A 16,442-nucleotide genomic window follows, 5' to 3' on the forward strand; every position below is an offset into this window, starting at 1 on the left:
GTGCTTTTAGGGATAATTTGATGTAACTGGCATGAAAAGGACAGCTAGTAGTTGTACTCTGATGCTTTCTTGTAGTTTTTTCTTTTCTTTGTCATCAGTGAGATATCAGGGTGTTGGAGCGTCATGAGTACTGGTGATGTTACATTATGTCCTGTTCTGTTACCTTTCATGTTTCCCCTACAGTCCCGGTACACAGCCTCTGTGTAGATATTGTTCCCATCACAAAAGACCGTTTCCTCTTGCTTTCCTGCTGGTTCTTAGATCACATGCAGCATTCAAGGTGTCCAGTGGAGCTTATCATCTGATTGGTCTGCGTGGAAGAAGTCATCATGTTAAAAGCTGCACTGATGCATGCTGACTTCTAAAAGAGATAACATCAGCCTGAACAGAAAACATAATGATTCAGTTAAACTTGGGGTCATTATTGGCTTTTTATTAGATCACTGTAAGCTCTTTGACAGTTGCAATTATTGTTCACCAACTGTGATATAATGCGACGTATCAGATTGGATAATTACTCTTTAATTGGCTAAATCTTAATGAGTTTTTGATGGAAATACATTGACCTAAATCCAGTATCATTTACCGTTCAATTAAATTTCACACATTTATAGATGATTATGTTTGTGTTTATGTATCCTTATTTTTTTTTTTTGTGCTGGGTTCCAGTTGATTCACTTAGGGTTTAATTGCACCACGGTGGTCTAATTCCAGTTTCACAGGCGGAAATGAAAGCAAATACTCAACTCTTGCTGTGTTTGTTTAGTCAGATATTTGATCAAAGCTGTTTGTCATTCGTTTAACAGTGTCATTACAGTTTTATTCAAAGGTGTAACATATGACTTTCAGAGTAGATATGTAGAAGGTGCAGCACTTGAGCACCAGTCACTAGACCGAAACACATCTTTCTCAAGAAACAGCAGTCATATTGTTCTTTTCAACCAGACTTCTACATAAACTGTAATTTCACCTCACAAAATACAGGAGATGCTTATCTTCTGCTGCCTCAGTCAGTAAGGTTAATGTGTGACAGTTTACTGTCTGAGAGAAATATTGCTTCAACTGAACTTAGAAGATTAGCAACTCATGTATTCTGCATGCATGTACATACAATTATTCTCAATGTAGTCTGTTGGTTTTGGGGCATGCATTGTAATCGGTTAGTTGATCCAAAATGTTGAACGCTTTATGTGAATAATACTTGAATTCAACCTATCACTAAAAGTTATTCGTTAAAGGTTGAATAAGAATTAATAAATACATTTGGTAAAAGTATTATAAATACAATCATAAACATTGACTGAGGCTGATTATATTTTTCTTGCAAGCTGCAAGAATTTTGGAATCAATAGGTAGTAAATTTCAGAGTTAAGGGGAATAAAAACAGAATGCTCTCATGCCGGTGTTTGTGGAACACAAAATAAACATTTAAAGGTACATTTTAGGCGTTTGCTGCAACTTTAATGTGACCAAAAATTATACATGCAGCAAAAAGAGGAATTCGGGGGATTTTTAATTCCATAGGACATTTGATAAAGCAGGAAACCGGGGAGAGAGAGTGAGAGGGAAAAGGAGCCACAGATCGGACTTGAACCCGGGCGCCTGCTTTCAGGACGATAGCCTATACGTACATAGGGTGCGAACTAACCATTAGGCCATCTGCGCCCCACTTCATGCAGCTTTAAACATGCTGTAATACGTCCACTATATGCAGCTTTAATCCAATAATACTGTCAGTGAATCACAGTCACCTGGTATTTCTGTATATCTGTCAAACCTAGCTGCTTAGATCTATCCTGGCCCTCTGTGAGAACGCTAATATTGTTTTTTAAGCTGCATAAATGTGGGGGAATGCTAATGAATGATAATGTCGGGTATTTATGAGCTCATGAAATTCAGATATCCCTTTCTGGCTCTACTCAAAAATCAGACAGTCCGCACATTATAAATCATTGAATCCTCATGAGGAAACAGACAGAGGAACTGAAATAACCTCTTCTAAAACCAGCGCCCATCTATTACCAATTTTTTTCCTCCTAACCCAAGCTCATCTTAGGTTTGCCCTTTGTCACTTCATCTGCAGTGGAGTAGGAAACGTTTCCATGGGGATTCTGGATGAGCTTTTTTAGCACAAAGCCCTTCTGTATGTGGCTCAGGTCGAGTTTATCCTTGGTGCAGATGGCATCTCTTGGACCCTGACCATGTCTATTAGCTCACATAAGGGGACAGTGTCCCTGAAGGGGCTGTTTTGGAGGCATATGTATACCATAGATACATGACTCATAAAGCATAATTGCTGTGTACTCAACCGTGCATGCACACACTCATCTACTTGTACAGAAAGTGCATACATGTGCACAACCACGTTATCTTTTGTACAGCTGGTGTATCTGCAGGAGCAGTCACCCTTAAATACAATACACACACATTCACACAAAGCTGTAAGTAAACATTAGTAAGCTGGCATACATTCCCCCAAAGGCTGCATGAATCATGGCATGCCGCCCTCAGGAAAGATGCAAGTCAAAGGCAACAACTATTCAGTTTGCATTCCCACTTATTGTTTTTCTCTGGAGTCCATGTCTTTATTCCAAACACGTGTTTCAGTGGAAAAAAACAATCCCTCCTGCATCAGGAATAAGAGGCGGCATTACTAATTTAAAGAGCAAACATCACTCTCAGTCAGAGCACTTTTAAGACGTTAAATTACCTTGTCTCTATTTATGCTTGGCAGTGTTAATTAAGGCTAAACAGGTCACACATTCACACTACTGGGCTTTTAGGTTTTAAATTAAATTTTCCCACTAACTATTAATACAACTTGCTCATCCTCAAATTACTTCTCTCATAATTGCTGCTGTGGGCCCGTCTTTAAAAGATGACATAAAAGTCTATCCTCCTTTCCTGCAGACAAAATAACCTGAGAAAATGTGTTACCCCCGCACTTTTGGGCGGACAGAGCGTGGTAAAAGCAGAGAGGAAAGAGAAAAAATAAGCAAAATGTGAGATGTAATTTCTATCATCGCATCCTCAGCCAGATGTTGCTATTGGTTACTGTGGAAACTGAGCATCAATGTGTGCAACCTGGGCAAGAGAATTGAATATCGTCCAACACATTGTTGCTCAGAAGAAACAATTTGCCCAGAGCACATCCTGTTTACACCACAGAAGACATGTGTGGTCATTTTGATCTATCACTAACATGATGGAGGTTATTATTTCCTCATTATGTTGTTATCATTTTGTCTCATTGCCTGAGAAATCTCTCCAGTGCAGTGTTTGTGATATCAACCCACCATGTATAAAGGCAGGATGTTCTTAGAACCAGAGACCAACTTAATGTGTTTATGGAGCTGTCCTCCTGTCACATTTAAACTTTATTTTGCCCTAGTTTGGCAAAGAACAACCATCAAAAAGTTAGCAGTGGAGTTCATAAAACTTTAATAGGCTGAATCTAGAAGTAGCTACTTGTTTTTTTAAATAGCCCTTTACGATGAGAGATGTCGTGGATGAACAATATCTGATAGGCCTATTCATTACTAAGTTTTACATTATTTATGGTGGAAAGGTAGGTAAGAATGGAAGACCTAAGCAGACATACAGCCATATATTTTATTTTACTCCATTTCCCCTTGATATTTTTTTTTTTTCTGAAGATTTTGACATGATTTTCCCATTATCTCTGGAAAATGAACACTGAGGTTCTTGTGATAATGACTCAGTTTCCCAAATCTTGATAAAATGACGGAAATTAACTAATTATCAAGGGGAAAACAAGCATTGTTATAATGAAATAAATATCTTGAAATCTGGATAAAAACAACTGAAACTTACTGGTCATCAAGAAATCTGAGTGAATATTTCAACTGCAAGGATGAATGTCCTCTTATGGCTTCTGGAGGTAAGCTAGCTAACTATCAACTATGTTGCTTCATATTGACACAAATACAAAAAAAAAAACAAAAAAAAAACAGCCACTTCTTTATAAATATGACAGTTAATCAAAACATCTCTTGAAAAATCAGGGTGCTGACCAGGACAACACTGACATCTTAAATAGGAGGCAGCCATTTTCACAAGATTTCCTATTTAGCAGGAAATGGCACTAATATAAACCTGATGTAAATCTTCAAACACTGACAACTGAACAGTAACCTTTACCATCGCAGCCTTTGCCTTTAGTCTATAGAAGCCTCTAAATCGTTAGAGAAGCTCTGCCTAAGACATAAGAAGACATTATCATGATAATTAGGCTATTGTGATTATTTTCACAAAGTGTTCATTTTATTTTTGTAAAAAGAACATTAGATACTGTGTCTGCTAGCGTTAGCACAAAATGGTGTTGGAACAGGCAAGCTTTTTATACCCAAACACATAGGCTACAATAACTGCCTTTATCCCAGTTGATTTATTATTATGTTTAGTATATCCTTATCTTTCAGTTATTGTAAATTTTAAAGAGATTTTTTGCCACAGCTGTGTGATTTGTGACTCTATTGAAAAGATGAAAAGCAAACATTTATATTTTTTGCGTTACCCTTTTTTCCTTGAACTTTTTTAGTAGGCTAGTACAATAATAGGCTAATATATTTTGGTTGTTATGAAAAAATAAAAAAAAACAATAAATGAAATAAAAGGATTTAGTGGCCTAATATGACAAAATAATGTTACAAGATACTCTTCGGGCACTGGTTGCCTTGCAGTTAGTTCACGCTCCCCATGTACAGAGGCTATTGGCATTGAAGCGGAAAGCCCGTGTTTGAGTCAGACCTGTGGCTCCGTTCCTGCATGTCATTCCCCAATCTCTCTCTCCCCGGGAGAGAATATTCAACGTGCCAACTCGTACTTGATGCAAATGAAGGGATAAGAATATTCCAAAGATAATTAAATGAAGACAGCTTTTTTAGTCAAAGTGGTACATTTTTATGCTTGATGTATTTCTCAGCAAGAATTAGTGGATGTCTTAAGTAACACTTCAAAATAGATGCACAGCTATGAACAGAGGCACCTTTTCACATAAAATGCCTAATGAGCCAGACTAGCGCGTTCATGCGCTTTTCTTTTGTTGCAAAAATCTTAACATATCACAGGAAAAGCAAATGATACCATTACAGTTCATTTTGTGGAGTTGTCTGAATTTCAGTTACACAAATCATATTGTCAGACTGATGTATAAGTATCACATAGTATCTTAGCATCTGAAGATTGTGGCCGACCCCTCTCACCCCGCACACATGGACTGTTTGAGACTCTCCCCTCTGGCAAGAGGCTGCGGTCCATCAAGACCAAAACCTCTCGCCACAAGCACAGTTTCTTCCCCTCTGCTCTCAGCCTCATGAACAATGTCCCTGACCTCCCCCCTCCTCCCACATAACCCAGACTTTCATCAGCCCCACAGTCAGTAAAACATCAAGTAATGTGAATGCTGAACTGTTCTTTATGCGTTACATTAACGCCCACTGGACTTTAAAAATGTATCTTCCTTACATGCACTCTGTGAGTAGTTAAACACACTGATACCTCCTGAGAACAAAGCTGAGAAGCTGAGGGAACTGGAGGGTCGCCAGTTCAAGTCCCGGTGTGGACCAAGTCTTGAAGTTGGTCTGGTGGTTGGATAGGTGCCAGTTTACTTCCTGAGCACTGCCGAGGTGCCCCTAAGCAAGGCATAACCCCACCCGCCCCCCTAGTAGCTCAGGAGCGCTCGCTGTGTGCAGCACCCCCTCACTCTGACATATCTCCATTAGTGCATGTCAATAGGCTCCTGTTTGTCCATGTGTGTGCATGTGTGTAGCATGTGTAAAAAAATTGAATTTCCCCTCTCGAGACTAATAAAACATGTCTACTTCTATCTTCTAAAAGATGCAACCGTTGTGACAAGTGGGTCCCAGTTTTGTTTGTATCTTTTAGAAGAAGAAGGAAAGGAAAAACTGCTTGGAAGGAAATTGCTTTAACTTTCTTGTTCGACTTTAAGGTGAAAAACAAAGCATTTTACTCAGCAAAAAAAAAAAAAAATTGAAATTGAAATGTGATTGTTTACAAGAGAACTTCACAGGATACCTTAAATGAATTACCTGAAAGAAAGGTGCACAATATGAGATGATGGCAATTTGTTGTTTTATGACTCAATGGGTTGCCATATGGTGTTTCACACATTAAAGCAAACAAATATAATGCTGTTTGTGGGTATTGGGAGAGAGTGACGCGACTTAACTGTGAGGTGTGTTGTTTTTCACTGCAAACAAAATCAGCTCTCCAAAAAAAAAGGGAAAAAAATGGGAGTAAAACTTAAAATAAGCAAAATAATCTGCCAACAGAACAAGAATTGTCAGTCTGCAGGATTTTTTGGCAAAAGGTAAAAGATCTTTTGCCAAAGACGCAGCATATCTTTAAACTACTGCAACCAGATGAAAAACAAGTGAGTTTGTCTGGGACAAGAAAGAACAAGGAGCTACATTCAGTAATAACGTGTTATTGTGGTAAAAAACAAAGACATCTTGGTAAATACATAGAAGAATAGACCATTGTTCTCAAAATAACAACCTGGACTAAATGTAGCTGTTCAAAAATGAGATTGGCCTTCTTTAAGAAAGAACTGAGTCTCTGGTAAATACATTTCTTTCATGGATTCCTTTACAACTCAAATTCCATCTTTGTGTTCTAGCAGAATAGTACATGAACATTATGTGACTCAGAGTTTGTTCACCAGATATGAGAAGTGGTCGTTCTTTGTTCTGTTAGTCTTTAGGAAAACATGATGGCTGTGCTGTGATGTAAGATTCAAATCAACCTTAGATTCTACATGTTCATTCTTTGTTCTTAACTTGCTAATAGAGAAAAGGATAAAAGATTTGGAGTAAGAAGTTCTGACTTTGAAAAAGCATTTTTGGAACCTGTCAATGTTGGTCTAACATTTATGCTCAGTATAATTTGAAGCCTTTAGTAACGCAGCTCCAGAAGTTAAAACCCTTGTTGTAAAATGTTATTTTATAATCAAATAATCATCGACTAAAGCTTGACGTACTGTAAGTGAACTGCTCTTGTGAAAAAAGTAGTGTTAACATTTCGAGGATCGAGACTGAGTCAAGACCAAGACCAAGGCTAGGCGACAGACCGAGACAAGACCAAATGAAAAATCCTCCTCTTGCGCAGCAGGTGGCGTATCACTCACTGAGATAATAACACCGGAAAGGTTGCAGCCATTACCAAGGGGAAAAATCTAAATATTGATTAATCGCAATTATTTCTTAATTTAGAAGTGGTTGTTTTCCTTCTAATCACAGTAATTATGTGGAAAAATAGCCTGTCAGTGGAGGTCTTGACTGGTCTTGATTTTAAATCGGTCTGAGACCGAGAGAAGCCTGAGTAAAAATAGTTTAGATTCTGAGACGAGATATTCAAAAATTATACTACATCACGAGTGAAAAGTGCCTGCAGCGAGAGAATATTCTCTTATAAATATGTGTTATTTTCCATATTTCAATTTAGCTAAATTCCCCCCTAATATCCTACATTCCCTGTATGCTAGCCTTCATCTAAGCACACATCCAGCAGTCTTCAGTACAGTCATCTGTTAAACCAAACCAATCTTGCATCTTAGCTTTAGCTATTTCATATTCTCTGAAATGTATTAGTGTGAATGAAACGAGTTGGGAGTACGGATTCTCTTGATAAAGGCTCAAAAGAAATTGAAAATATAACTCCAGAATGTTTCTGATAAATACTGGAGAATTGCCTTATGCCCTATATAAGTCTCTCAGGCAGCTGTGTGTCTGCTGAACTGAATAGGGAACGAGTGGAAGTCTGTTTTAATAAGTGATGTCGGCCTATGAGCAGCCTTTTTACTAACACATGTGGAAACTTCTGCACAACACCAGCCTTGGTTGATATTTAAAAATGGATAAAGAAAGTCCGTGCAATCTTTAATGATTTATTTAATGCATATATTGCATGTTATATGTTCATTATACATGACTGTTCTATGTGTGTGTATTCATGTTGCAAGACCTGAATGTACAAGCTCTGAATAAATCACAATTCACAACCGTGTGCTTAATATGTTTGGACAGTGATGCTCGGCTCCAGATGTGCCACTTTCCTCACTGTGTGTGTTTGTTTGTGTATCTGTGTGTCTTGTGCGTCCTCCTTCTGCAGACAAGGTGCCTCATTTCTCTCGGCTGGGTGACGTGGAGGTGAACGCCGGGCAGAATGCTTCGTTCCAGTGTGTCGCCACAGGCAAAGTTTCTGAGTCTGAGCCCTTCCTCCTGGAGGTGAGGAGTTGTTTTTTTTTTTTATTATCTTCGCTAAAAACACTCAAACCAACACAGCTTCTGGATAAAAGACAGGGAAGGGCGACTGTAGAAAGAAGAAGAAACACAAAGGATTAAGACGAGGACAGTCAAATGTTAAGCGTTATCTACCACTGCCGGCCATTCTCCAGTTAAACGTTTTATTGGGGCTGCAGCTTACAGCATCCTTTCAGTCTATGACTGAATCCTGCTCAAAACCCACCTGTTCAAGATCGCCTACTCACTCTAATATTTTAACTGTAATTACACTGTCCTACATTTCATTTATTTTATTCTATGATGATTTTATCCAAGGTTGTTTTTTAAATGTTGATTGTTGTACAGTGTCCTTGTGTGTCTTGAAAGGCGCTTATAAATACAATTTATTATTATTATTATCTGTGTATGAATGGGATTAGTTACTGATGATGGTCACTTTACATAGCAGCCTCGACCATCAGTGTGTGAATGTGAAGGTTGGACCTGTTGTGTAAAAGCACTCAGAAGAATAGAAACATACAAGCTCAAGTCCATTCACCGTTTACAACTGAACGCTGAACAAGCAACTTGTTAATTACCGCAGGTAGACACTCACGAAAGGAAAGCCCGGCCTTATCGTCTAATCTACTCTAAATGGAACCATCGTGTACCTTATGGAAATCATGCTGTATTGTGAAAACCTGAAACCAGCAATTGAGACAAAAAAATAATTCGAAAAAAATGTGTAGGTGCAATATTAGATGGCGATTTCCTCGAAGGCTCCTACAATCAGGCTTTACCCCAACTGGCGGAGACGCCCCCTGCTGGCCATTCAAGGGGAAAAGTTTTTAAGGCACATCGGTCTTGTGTTTTTCAGGCTCTACATCCACTTCTGATGTACAGCATTCGAGAAGCACAACACTTAATCAACTGTGGAGTCACCTACACCTACTTGTTATAGGTTTTAAAGCAATAAGAGACCATTATGTTAACAGTAGGTGTCATTTCATTGTTATTGGATAAATTATGCAGTAGGTGTGTGACTCCGAGTTTGTCCTTTAATGGTTTTGTTGTTGCAGGGAAATGAGTCATCGGAGGCTTTGGGAACGTTATGAAGTGTTTTCCTCTGCTTTTTTTGCCGCTTTTTTAGATTGTTATGGCATTTAGTTGACTAAAGCCCCTAAAGTAATTTCTCTCATCCACCATCTGAAAATAGTTTCTCAGTTTGCGTATGAGCTAATATTAGTCTTCCAAAAAAAAAAAAAAAAAAAAAAAAAGAATCCATCCCTGAATGCCTCCACTCTTCCTCTGGCCTTCATGCCTGCACATCTAAGTGCTTTTGAAACGACGGCAGCAGGGAGAAGGCGCTTTGCAAATGAGATCTCACTATACTTGGTGATCCATCCCTTGTGTTTCCTCCCCGATTTTTTATTTCACACACCCCTCTCTTTCTCATCTCGGAGCTGAAGCCTTTGAAGATCATTGGCATGTGAAAGAGCCATTTTTATCAGTGTGAGAGTTTGCAGCTTTGTTGACGGAGCTACACACACTTATACACACACACACACACACACACACACACACACACACACACACACAGAAAAGGCACACCCAAATAATACAAGGCTCATGCTTTGTAAGTGACAGTACGCTGCAATGCAAGTCAACACTCACTCTGACTCCTCCCTACTCTACTCATTAAGCCGAGAAACCTGGTAAGAGCATAAACTAGAGATATATCACAAACCATTAGTGCCTTCTGTTGCTCCATTTGTTGTTCAGGGCTCGTTTGATCATCAACACTGACTCTGTTAATTGCGGCTCCCTCTTTGATCTTTCCGGACCACTCCGGAGCCGCTCTTCTCCGCTCTTTCTTCTATTTAGGTAGTCTAAACAAATTGTGAGCATAATGTTTCTTCATCAATTAGCATCATTTCCTGCTGCTGTCCTCTGGTACAAATTGCAGACGGCCTGTCTCAGATGCTATTTACATCGTTAACAGACCTAATTCCGTTTTATATCCAACTCTTAATGAATGACGCAAAGCCTGTCAGACAGGGATGGAGGCATTATGAGCTACTAGATGCATGTGTTTTCTTTTCTTTTATGTAAGATAGTATTGAGGTGACTGAATACAAAAAAAAACACACAATACTTTGGAGGGATCAAATTCAGTACTTAATCACGATCATTTATTTTGTGTCCGTCTGTGTTGTAATCTTAGTATGCTTCATAATTACGTAAAGCCACGCATGTGTTGTATTACGACGTTATGTAAAAGAGGTGACTGTGCTCAGGCCCGGTTAGTCCTGTAGCAGTGTTGAGTGCAGGTCAGCAGGGGAATGGGGAGGCAATCATGCTTAAGCACGGCACAGCAGGAGACAGAGTGCTTATTCTGTGAAATACAGTGTTTAGTTGTGCTTTGTTTGAAAAGATGACACTGTATCACACAAAGAAAAAAGGCAGGAGTGCATACACTATGTGCACTGACATGCATTAATCCCGGTCAATGAGACAGCATGTGCACTTTTCAGGAGAAGTTGGTCTCTCCGTTTCTCACAGGTCCTCGATGCTGTAAGTACTTCCCTTGTGAAGGTATAGAACTGAGGTTGTCCCTTAGACCCGAGTCTTCCACAAAGTTGACTGGCCTGCAGTCAGTTGTCACCCATTCATCAAGTGCTGTTAAATTCTTCCATTTAGTTTTACCCACGGGTCCGTGGCAGTTCACACAATCCAAAGTTGTGCTCCGCTGGCTTTGTTGATTCGGTTGCCCTCCGACACCAGTCTTGATTGGCTGCACCTGTATGCCTAAAGCCCGTAGGCGGTGGCTCAAACTCACTTTGGCGATATTTAAATTCTGTTTGACAAAAGATGATTTTTGCTTTTGGCTTGTCAACTCAGCCGTCTGGGAGATAAGTGAAATGAGCCATTCAGAATTCAGTGTCATTATTTTCTATCACTATTTTCCAGCCTTAAGAAGACACTGTGTCGGCTTAACTACGGTGCGCCAAAAGGGACAAATAGCATGCCATTTGAAAGAATCAGTGCGTTCATTTCCAACCTTGATCGCATCCCGATAACGCATTAACTCTACCAGGCCTACGTGCTTTATTCTAAAAGAGTTACTTCCAAACTAGTCTTGTAAACATTAGAAGTAGCAAACAAATTTACAAAGTCCTCGGAGCTCTTAGGAGGAAACGGATTATGTCGGAAACCAAAGCGAAAGTTAAAATGATTTAACATCTGTAGCTTCAGGCAGTTGTACCCAGCCACTGTACATCTAATTTTATGTTTTCTACCAGCCCCATCCTCCTAAACCAATTCAAACATGCAGCTGTCAAACCCACTTACGTGTAAAAAGCCTGAGCAGGGGACAGTTTACATAATAATCTGCTCATTCTGTGCGAGGGCTGCGTATATTGCCACTCGCACCTGGAGCAGCTTATTGCGAGTGTTGGCCTCTGATTTCCTGTTTCACTGCTTGAGCCAATTGCCCGTATGCCTGGAGCGCTCACACATTAGCATGGCGAGAGATGAGGAGATGTCAGCTCGAGCATCCATGCTGCAAACAGCAGCCCGGGAGGCCTTTGTCACCACCCTCACCAGCAAAAACACTATTGTCAGCGGTGACATTTATCACATATTTATTATCTTGCCATTCCATGAAGCTAATTCCAGCCCTCCTTTGTCTTCCTCTGCCTCTCAGCCTGACGCCAGTTTTTAATCACTCGAATAGACTTCAGGTAAACATGTGTGGTTGGGTTGCTGTGCTTATGACTCATTTCTCTCTCCGTGTGCTCTTTATCTGACTGTCAGCGGAGAAACGGCATGCTGCTAGACACTCCCCTGTTGTCTCGGTTGAGCCACAAACGGCTAATGGCCACTTTCCAGGTGGAGGCGCAGCGTGGCGAGCAGGACCTCTACCGCTGTGTGACTCTGTCCCCCAGGGGAGCCACCGTCTCCAACTTTGGAGAGCTCATTGTGAGAGGTAAGCAAGATTTTAACAAATGAAACAACGAGTGTCTACAAGGGAAATTATGTTATTTCATTCTACCATTTATCAGTCATTGCAAAGGTTGTCATGGTTTGAATCGAAATCACAAAACAATGGAAGTGAACCTCCGACAGAAATATAAAACAACACTTACTGCTTGCCTGCAGCTGCACATTTTCGAGACACCTCGATCAGACCCAAAGTTTGAACGGACCTCCACCAGTTGGTTTCGCTATAGTGTGTTACACAAATCTGGTGAGTTTGAAGAGAGTGATTTATAGGGTGTTCAATCTCTATTTAACAGATTCTACATAAAACATAGAATTTTTCATCCAGTAGATGTCGCCCTTGAGCACCAGCATGAAACCAAAACAAACTGCTGTTTGGCCACACCTCCGCTATTCTGAAGCCTCCGCTCTCCTCCAGCGACACACCTCCAACCCCTCTCTACTCATGTTTGCACAAAGGAGTTATCAATTAGAACTCACCATATACCTAAACACTATTAAGCTCAAGCGGCAGACAAAATTGTCCTTTGCTTGTGCTGCAATCACCTGTGTCCTGCATTGTTGTCAGCAGGCTAATGTTAGCACACTTTGGTTAACTCATAGCTTCATATTGCACATAAATTGACACAGAATGACCGTGATCTAAAAACACTTACATGACATCCAAATAAGTAGTGAGTATGTTATTCTTCTTTTTTCTAGTCCTTAACTAGAACAGCGTTATACACAAGGCCGTCCCGTCCATTTTAACACGACGGGACAACAACACAGCCCGCTGGATTCGAGCTTCTCACTCATTGTAGACAGTCATGACTCAGACACATTTACAGAGGATATTCTTGATTTCTGCTTTATTAATGTGTAAAATGTTGCACATTTTTCTTTTGAGGACCGACTTGACAAAGCTTGACTTTTTACTTTATTTCAAATCCGCATCATGATGTTGTTATTTGGGGCAAATGTTAACTCTTTAGATGCAAGTAGATCGCGAGAAAATGTGTTGATTTTTTTGGGCTCGTGCCGCTGAAGTGAGCAAGAGTGAAGCAGCTGTGTAACTTATATTCTACTGCTGAACTCAGACCCAACAGATCGTCGGGCGCTAATCCTGGAGGATGTTATGGACCAAGAAATGATGGTGTTTTACGTTGCAGACGTAAATGCTGCATGGAAAATGAAGTCTTGCCTGGAAGTCAATTAACGCTAACCGCTGGCTTCACCAGAATTACAGAGAAATTAACAACCGTTCCCAGAGGCAGATATCATCTATGACACGTATAGATAGATGATGTATGATTGCTGAGAGGTTGTTTAAAAAAAAAAAAAAGTCCTCACCTCAAAAAAAGGTTTACCTTTGAATAATTCGAGTTAATAAGAATATAATCACCGCCTGTCATTCCAAAAAAAAAAAAAACAAGCCAAACAAGCCAAATAAAGGAATTAACATTTTTTACACATTCCTCACTTGAAAGAACGAACAAGCTGTCACAATGTTTATTATTTTGTTTCATATTTTAGTCAATTACGTTATGAAACGCTCCTGCAGGTGTAATTGCTGTGCTGCCTACAGCCTCCTCTACCCCCACACACACACACACATACACACACACACAAATCCATAACATATGATATCATGCAATGAATTAATTTTGATGTTTACCAAGTTGATAAGGGTTTTATTATCCATCAGGCCTGGTTTTTTTTTCTATGCTGAGGACATAATTAGTTATACAATTATTCATGCAAATAAGCTCTTATTCAGCATCATTAGAGTGGAAATTAAGTATTTAATGCTTTCAGGAGTCTCACTGAATCTCTCTGTCTCTCTCTTAAAGTCATGATTCAATGACAACATGTTTTATGATTCAATGCTCTAGCAGAACAAAAATAATGTTTTTGAAACTAGGAACATAAAAGAGGAAGGCAATGGCATGCATTTTGACCTCTACTTTGCTCAAATGCTTTGACTCTTTTATGCTTGAATTAACAGTTGTTCTTCAATGTTCTTTCAAGGACAAATCTAATGTCTATTTTGTTGTTGTCTTTTTTTATCTAAGAATACCGAAACCTTGATTTCGAACAGGACTTTACTCAGGCGGTGTGATGACGTGATTCTTTGTTGCAGTGCCTCCAACACCGATCGCTCCCCCTCAGCTCCTGCGTGCAGGCCCCACCTATCTGATCATCCAGCTCAACACAAACTCCATCGTCGGGGACGGACCCGTCATTAGGCGGGAGATCCAATATCGGGCCAGCCTGTCCATGTGGACAGAGACGCATGGTGTGGGCTCGCTCACTTATAAGGTTTGGCATCTGGAGCCGGACACAGAGTACCGCATCAGTGTCCTGCTCACACGGCCTGGGGAGGGAGGAACAGGAGCACCCGGACCTCCTTTGATCAGCAGGACCAAGTGTGCAGGTGAGTCATAAAGCACTAAATCCTCCTCAAGTGATGCTACATAACATCTAAAGCCATGGAGCTTATTAGACTGTTGGTAACAAACACAGAGACAGAGCTGCTCTGGCAGCAGAGATAATCACATTCAAATGCTGCTGGGTGCATTTATTACATCGACATCTGGTGAGACAGGCAAAAGAAGAAGAGGCTAATAATAGGAAGCCTACAACTCCTTTTTTGCCTTCACCTCTGCATTCAGGTATAGACAGGCCGGCCTGTCCTATAAGACCTAATATGAGCAGAGGCTAATGATAACTTCATCAATGCAACAGGTCATAAAATGATTTCTGCTAAAGATCATTTCATTGTTGTTGTTGTTGGGGTTTATCAGGAAATGTACCAACGTGTTAAAAACGCTAATTGCAACATCCAAGGTGACATTTTGAAATGTATATTATGTTGCACCAACTGTCCATTTCCCAAAGATATTTAATTAAGAATAAATTAAATCAATGAAAGAAAGCAAAACCTCAGATTTAAGAAGCGGGAAAGACATTTTATTTCTCCAGAAATGGCTTAACCCCCTGAACCCAATCAACACCATGTGCCTCAAAAGACTTTGCAGCATGACTCTGTACAAATGTATCATTCACATATTACTCGAATTCAGCTCTGTTATCTATTTCTTGATGGCTGTTTGTTTTCGTTCTATGCATGGTATACGGTGGACAGATTATCTGATAATAGCTTATGATGCATGATTAATTTGTCTTGGGGAAAATTTGCGAAACCTAAACGCGAAGCCTGATAAAACGTGTGACTAAGCGGAGCCTAAACTCACTGATTCCACAGCAGCATTTTCATCACTCGAAGCATACTGTTCCAAAAGTAGGCAGATAATATGGATGTGACCTTCTCTTGCGTACATCAGCTTGGAGCATGGAGCAGAATTCTTCCTCACATTCATTGTCCCCAGAGGATGAGCCTTACTGCCTTTGTTATACTTTTTAACCGCCGTGAGGTTAGCTTGTTGTTTTTGAAATCTGAAAATTCAACTAAATTCCAACTCATAATGAAGGTTCAAAGAATTCTTGAATAGTCCTGATAGAAGGATTAATAGAGCAGGGGACTTTTATGAAGTTTGCTAGGACACGATGTAAACTGACGACTGAAATTATCTGCACAGAAATAAGAAACAGTCGACCACCTGGTGATTCCTAGAGTTCATGGAAAGAGAAGAATCCTGTTTCCGGATGGGTTTTTTTTGCCTGCCCTGATGTTGTGAGATTTACCTGAGTTCTAAGTTTACATCAAACTCCTTTGATGCTTCACTGAACATCTTGTAATTCGCCCGCAGCTACTTAGAACAAATGGAGTGTTTGTTTTGCAGCTAGGAAGTTGTGTGATGCTTTCTATTTATCCCTGGATTACCTCTGTTAAAAACACATATTTAAAGGAATCAAAGTCACATTTAATAAGAAATGTGTTGTGGGGTTCCTGTGGAAAAAAAGAGGGAGAAAGTGAGAAATCATAACCCGCACTCTAGGGAGGAGGGGTCGGGGGAAGACACGATATTGGTCATTTAAACATGAGGACTCTTAAGGAGTTGGAACAAAAGAAGCATGATGAGTTTTCTCCACAATTTATTGGCATTTTATTGATGAAAAAGTGAATAATCCGACTATGAAAATAAAGACTCTGAAATAATCACGAGTTTGTGTGCATGATTGAAGATTCATAGCTGACACTCAAAACACACTTGGTCAGAACGCGGCTGTAAC

General features: G+C 39.9%; 1 protein-coding gene across 8 annotated transcripts in view; it reads left to right on the forward strand.

Moving 5' to 3' along the window:
- ptprua (protein tyrosine phosphatase receptor type Ua) overlaps nucleotides 1-16,442 on the forward strand; it is a 205,373-nt gene that overhangs the window by 114,740 nt on the left and 74,191 nt on the right. For all 8 annotated transcript variants that reach the window (XM_020638009.3, XM_020638011.3, XM_065948006.1 and 5 more), the window contains exons 5-7: nucleotides 8,152-8,267; nucleotides 12,081-12,252; nucleotides 14,389-14,682. In XM_020638009.3, coding sequence (XP_020493665.1) covers nucleotides 8,152-8,267; nucleotides 12,081-12,252; nucleotides 14,389-14,682 — 582 coding nt within the window. The remainder of the gene's footprint in view (nucleotides 1-8,151; nucleotides 8,268-12,080; nucleotides 12,253-14,388; nucleotides 14,683-16,442) is intronic.

Source organism: Labrus bergylta, chromosome 19 (assembly GCF_963930695.1).
Source record: "Labrus bergylta chromosome 19, fLabBer1.1, whole genome shotgun sequence".
Classification (NCBI taxonomy): domain Eukaryota; kingdom Metazoa; phylum Chordata; class Actinopteri; order Labriformes; family Labridae; genus Labrus; species Labrus bergylta.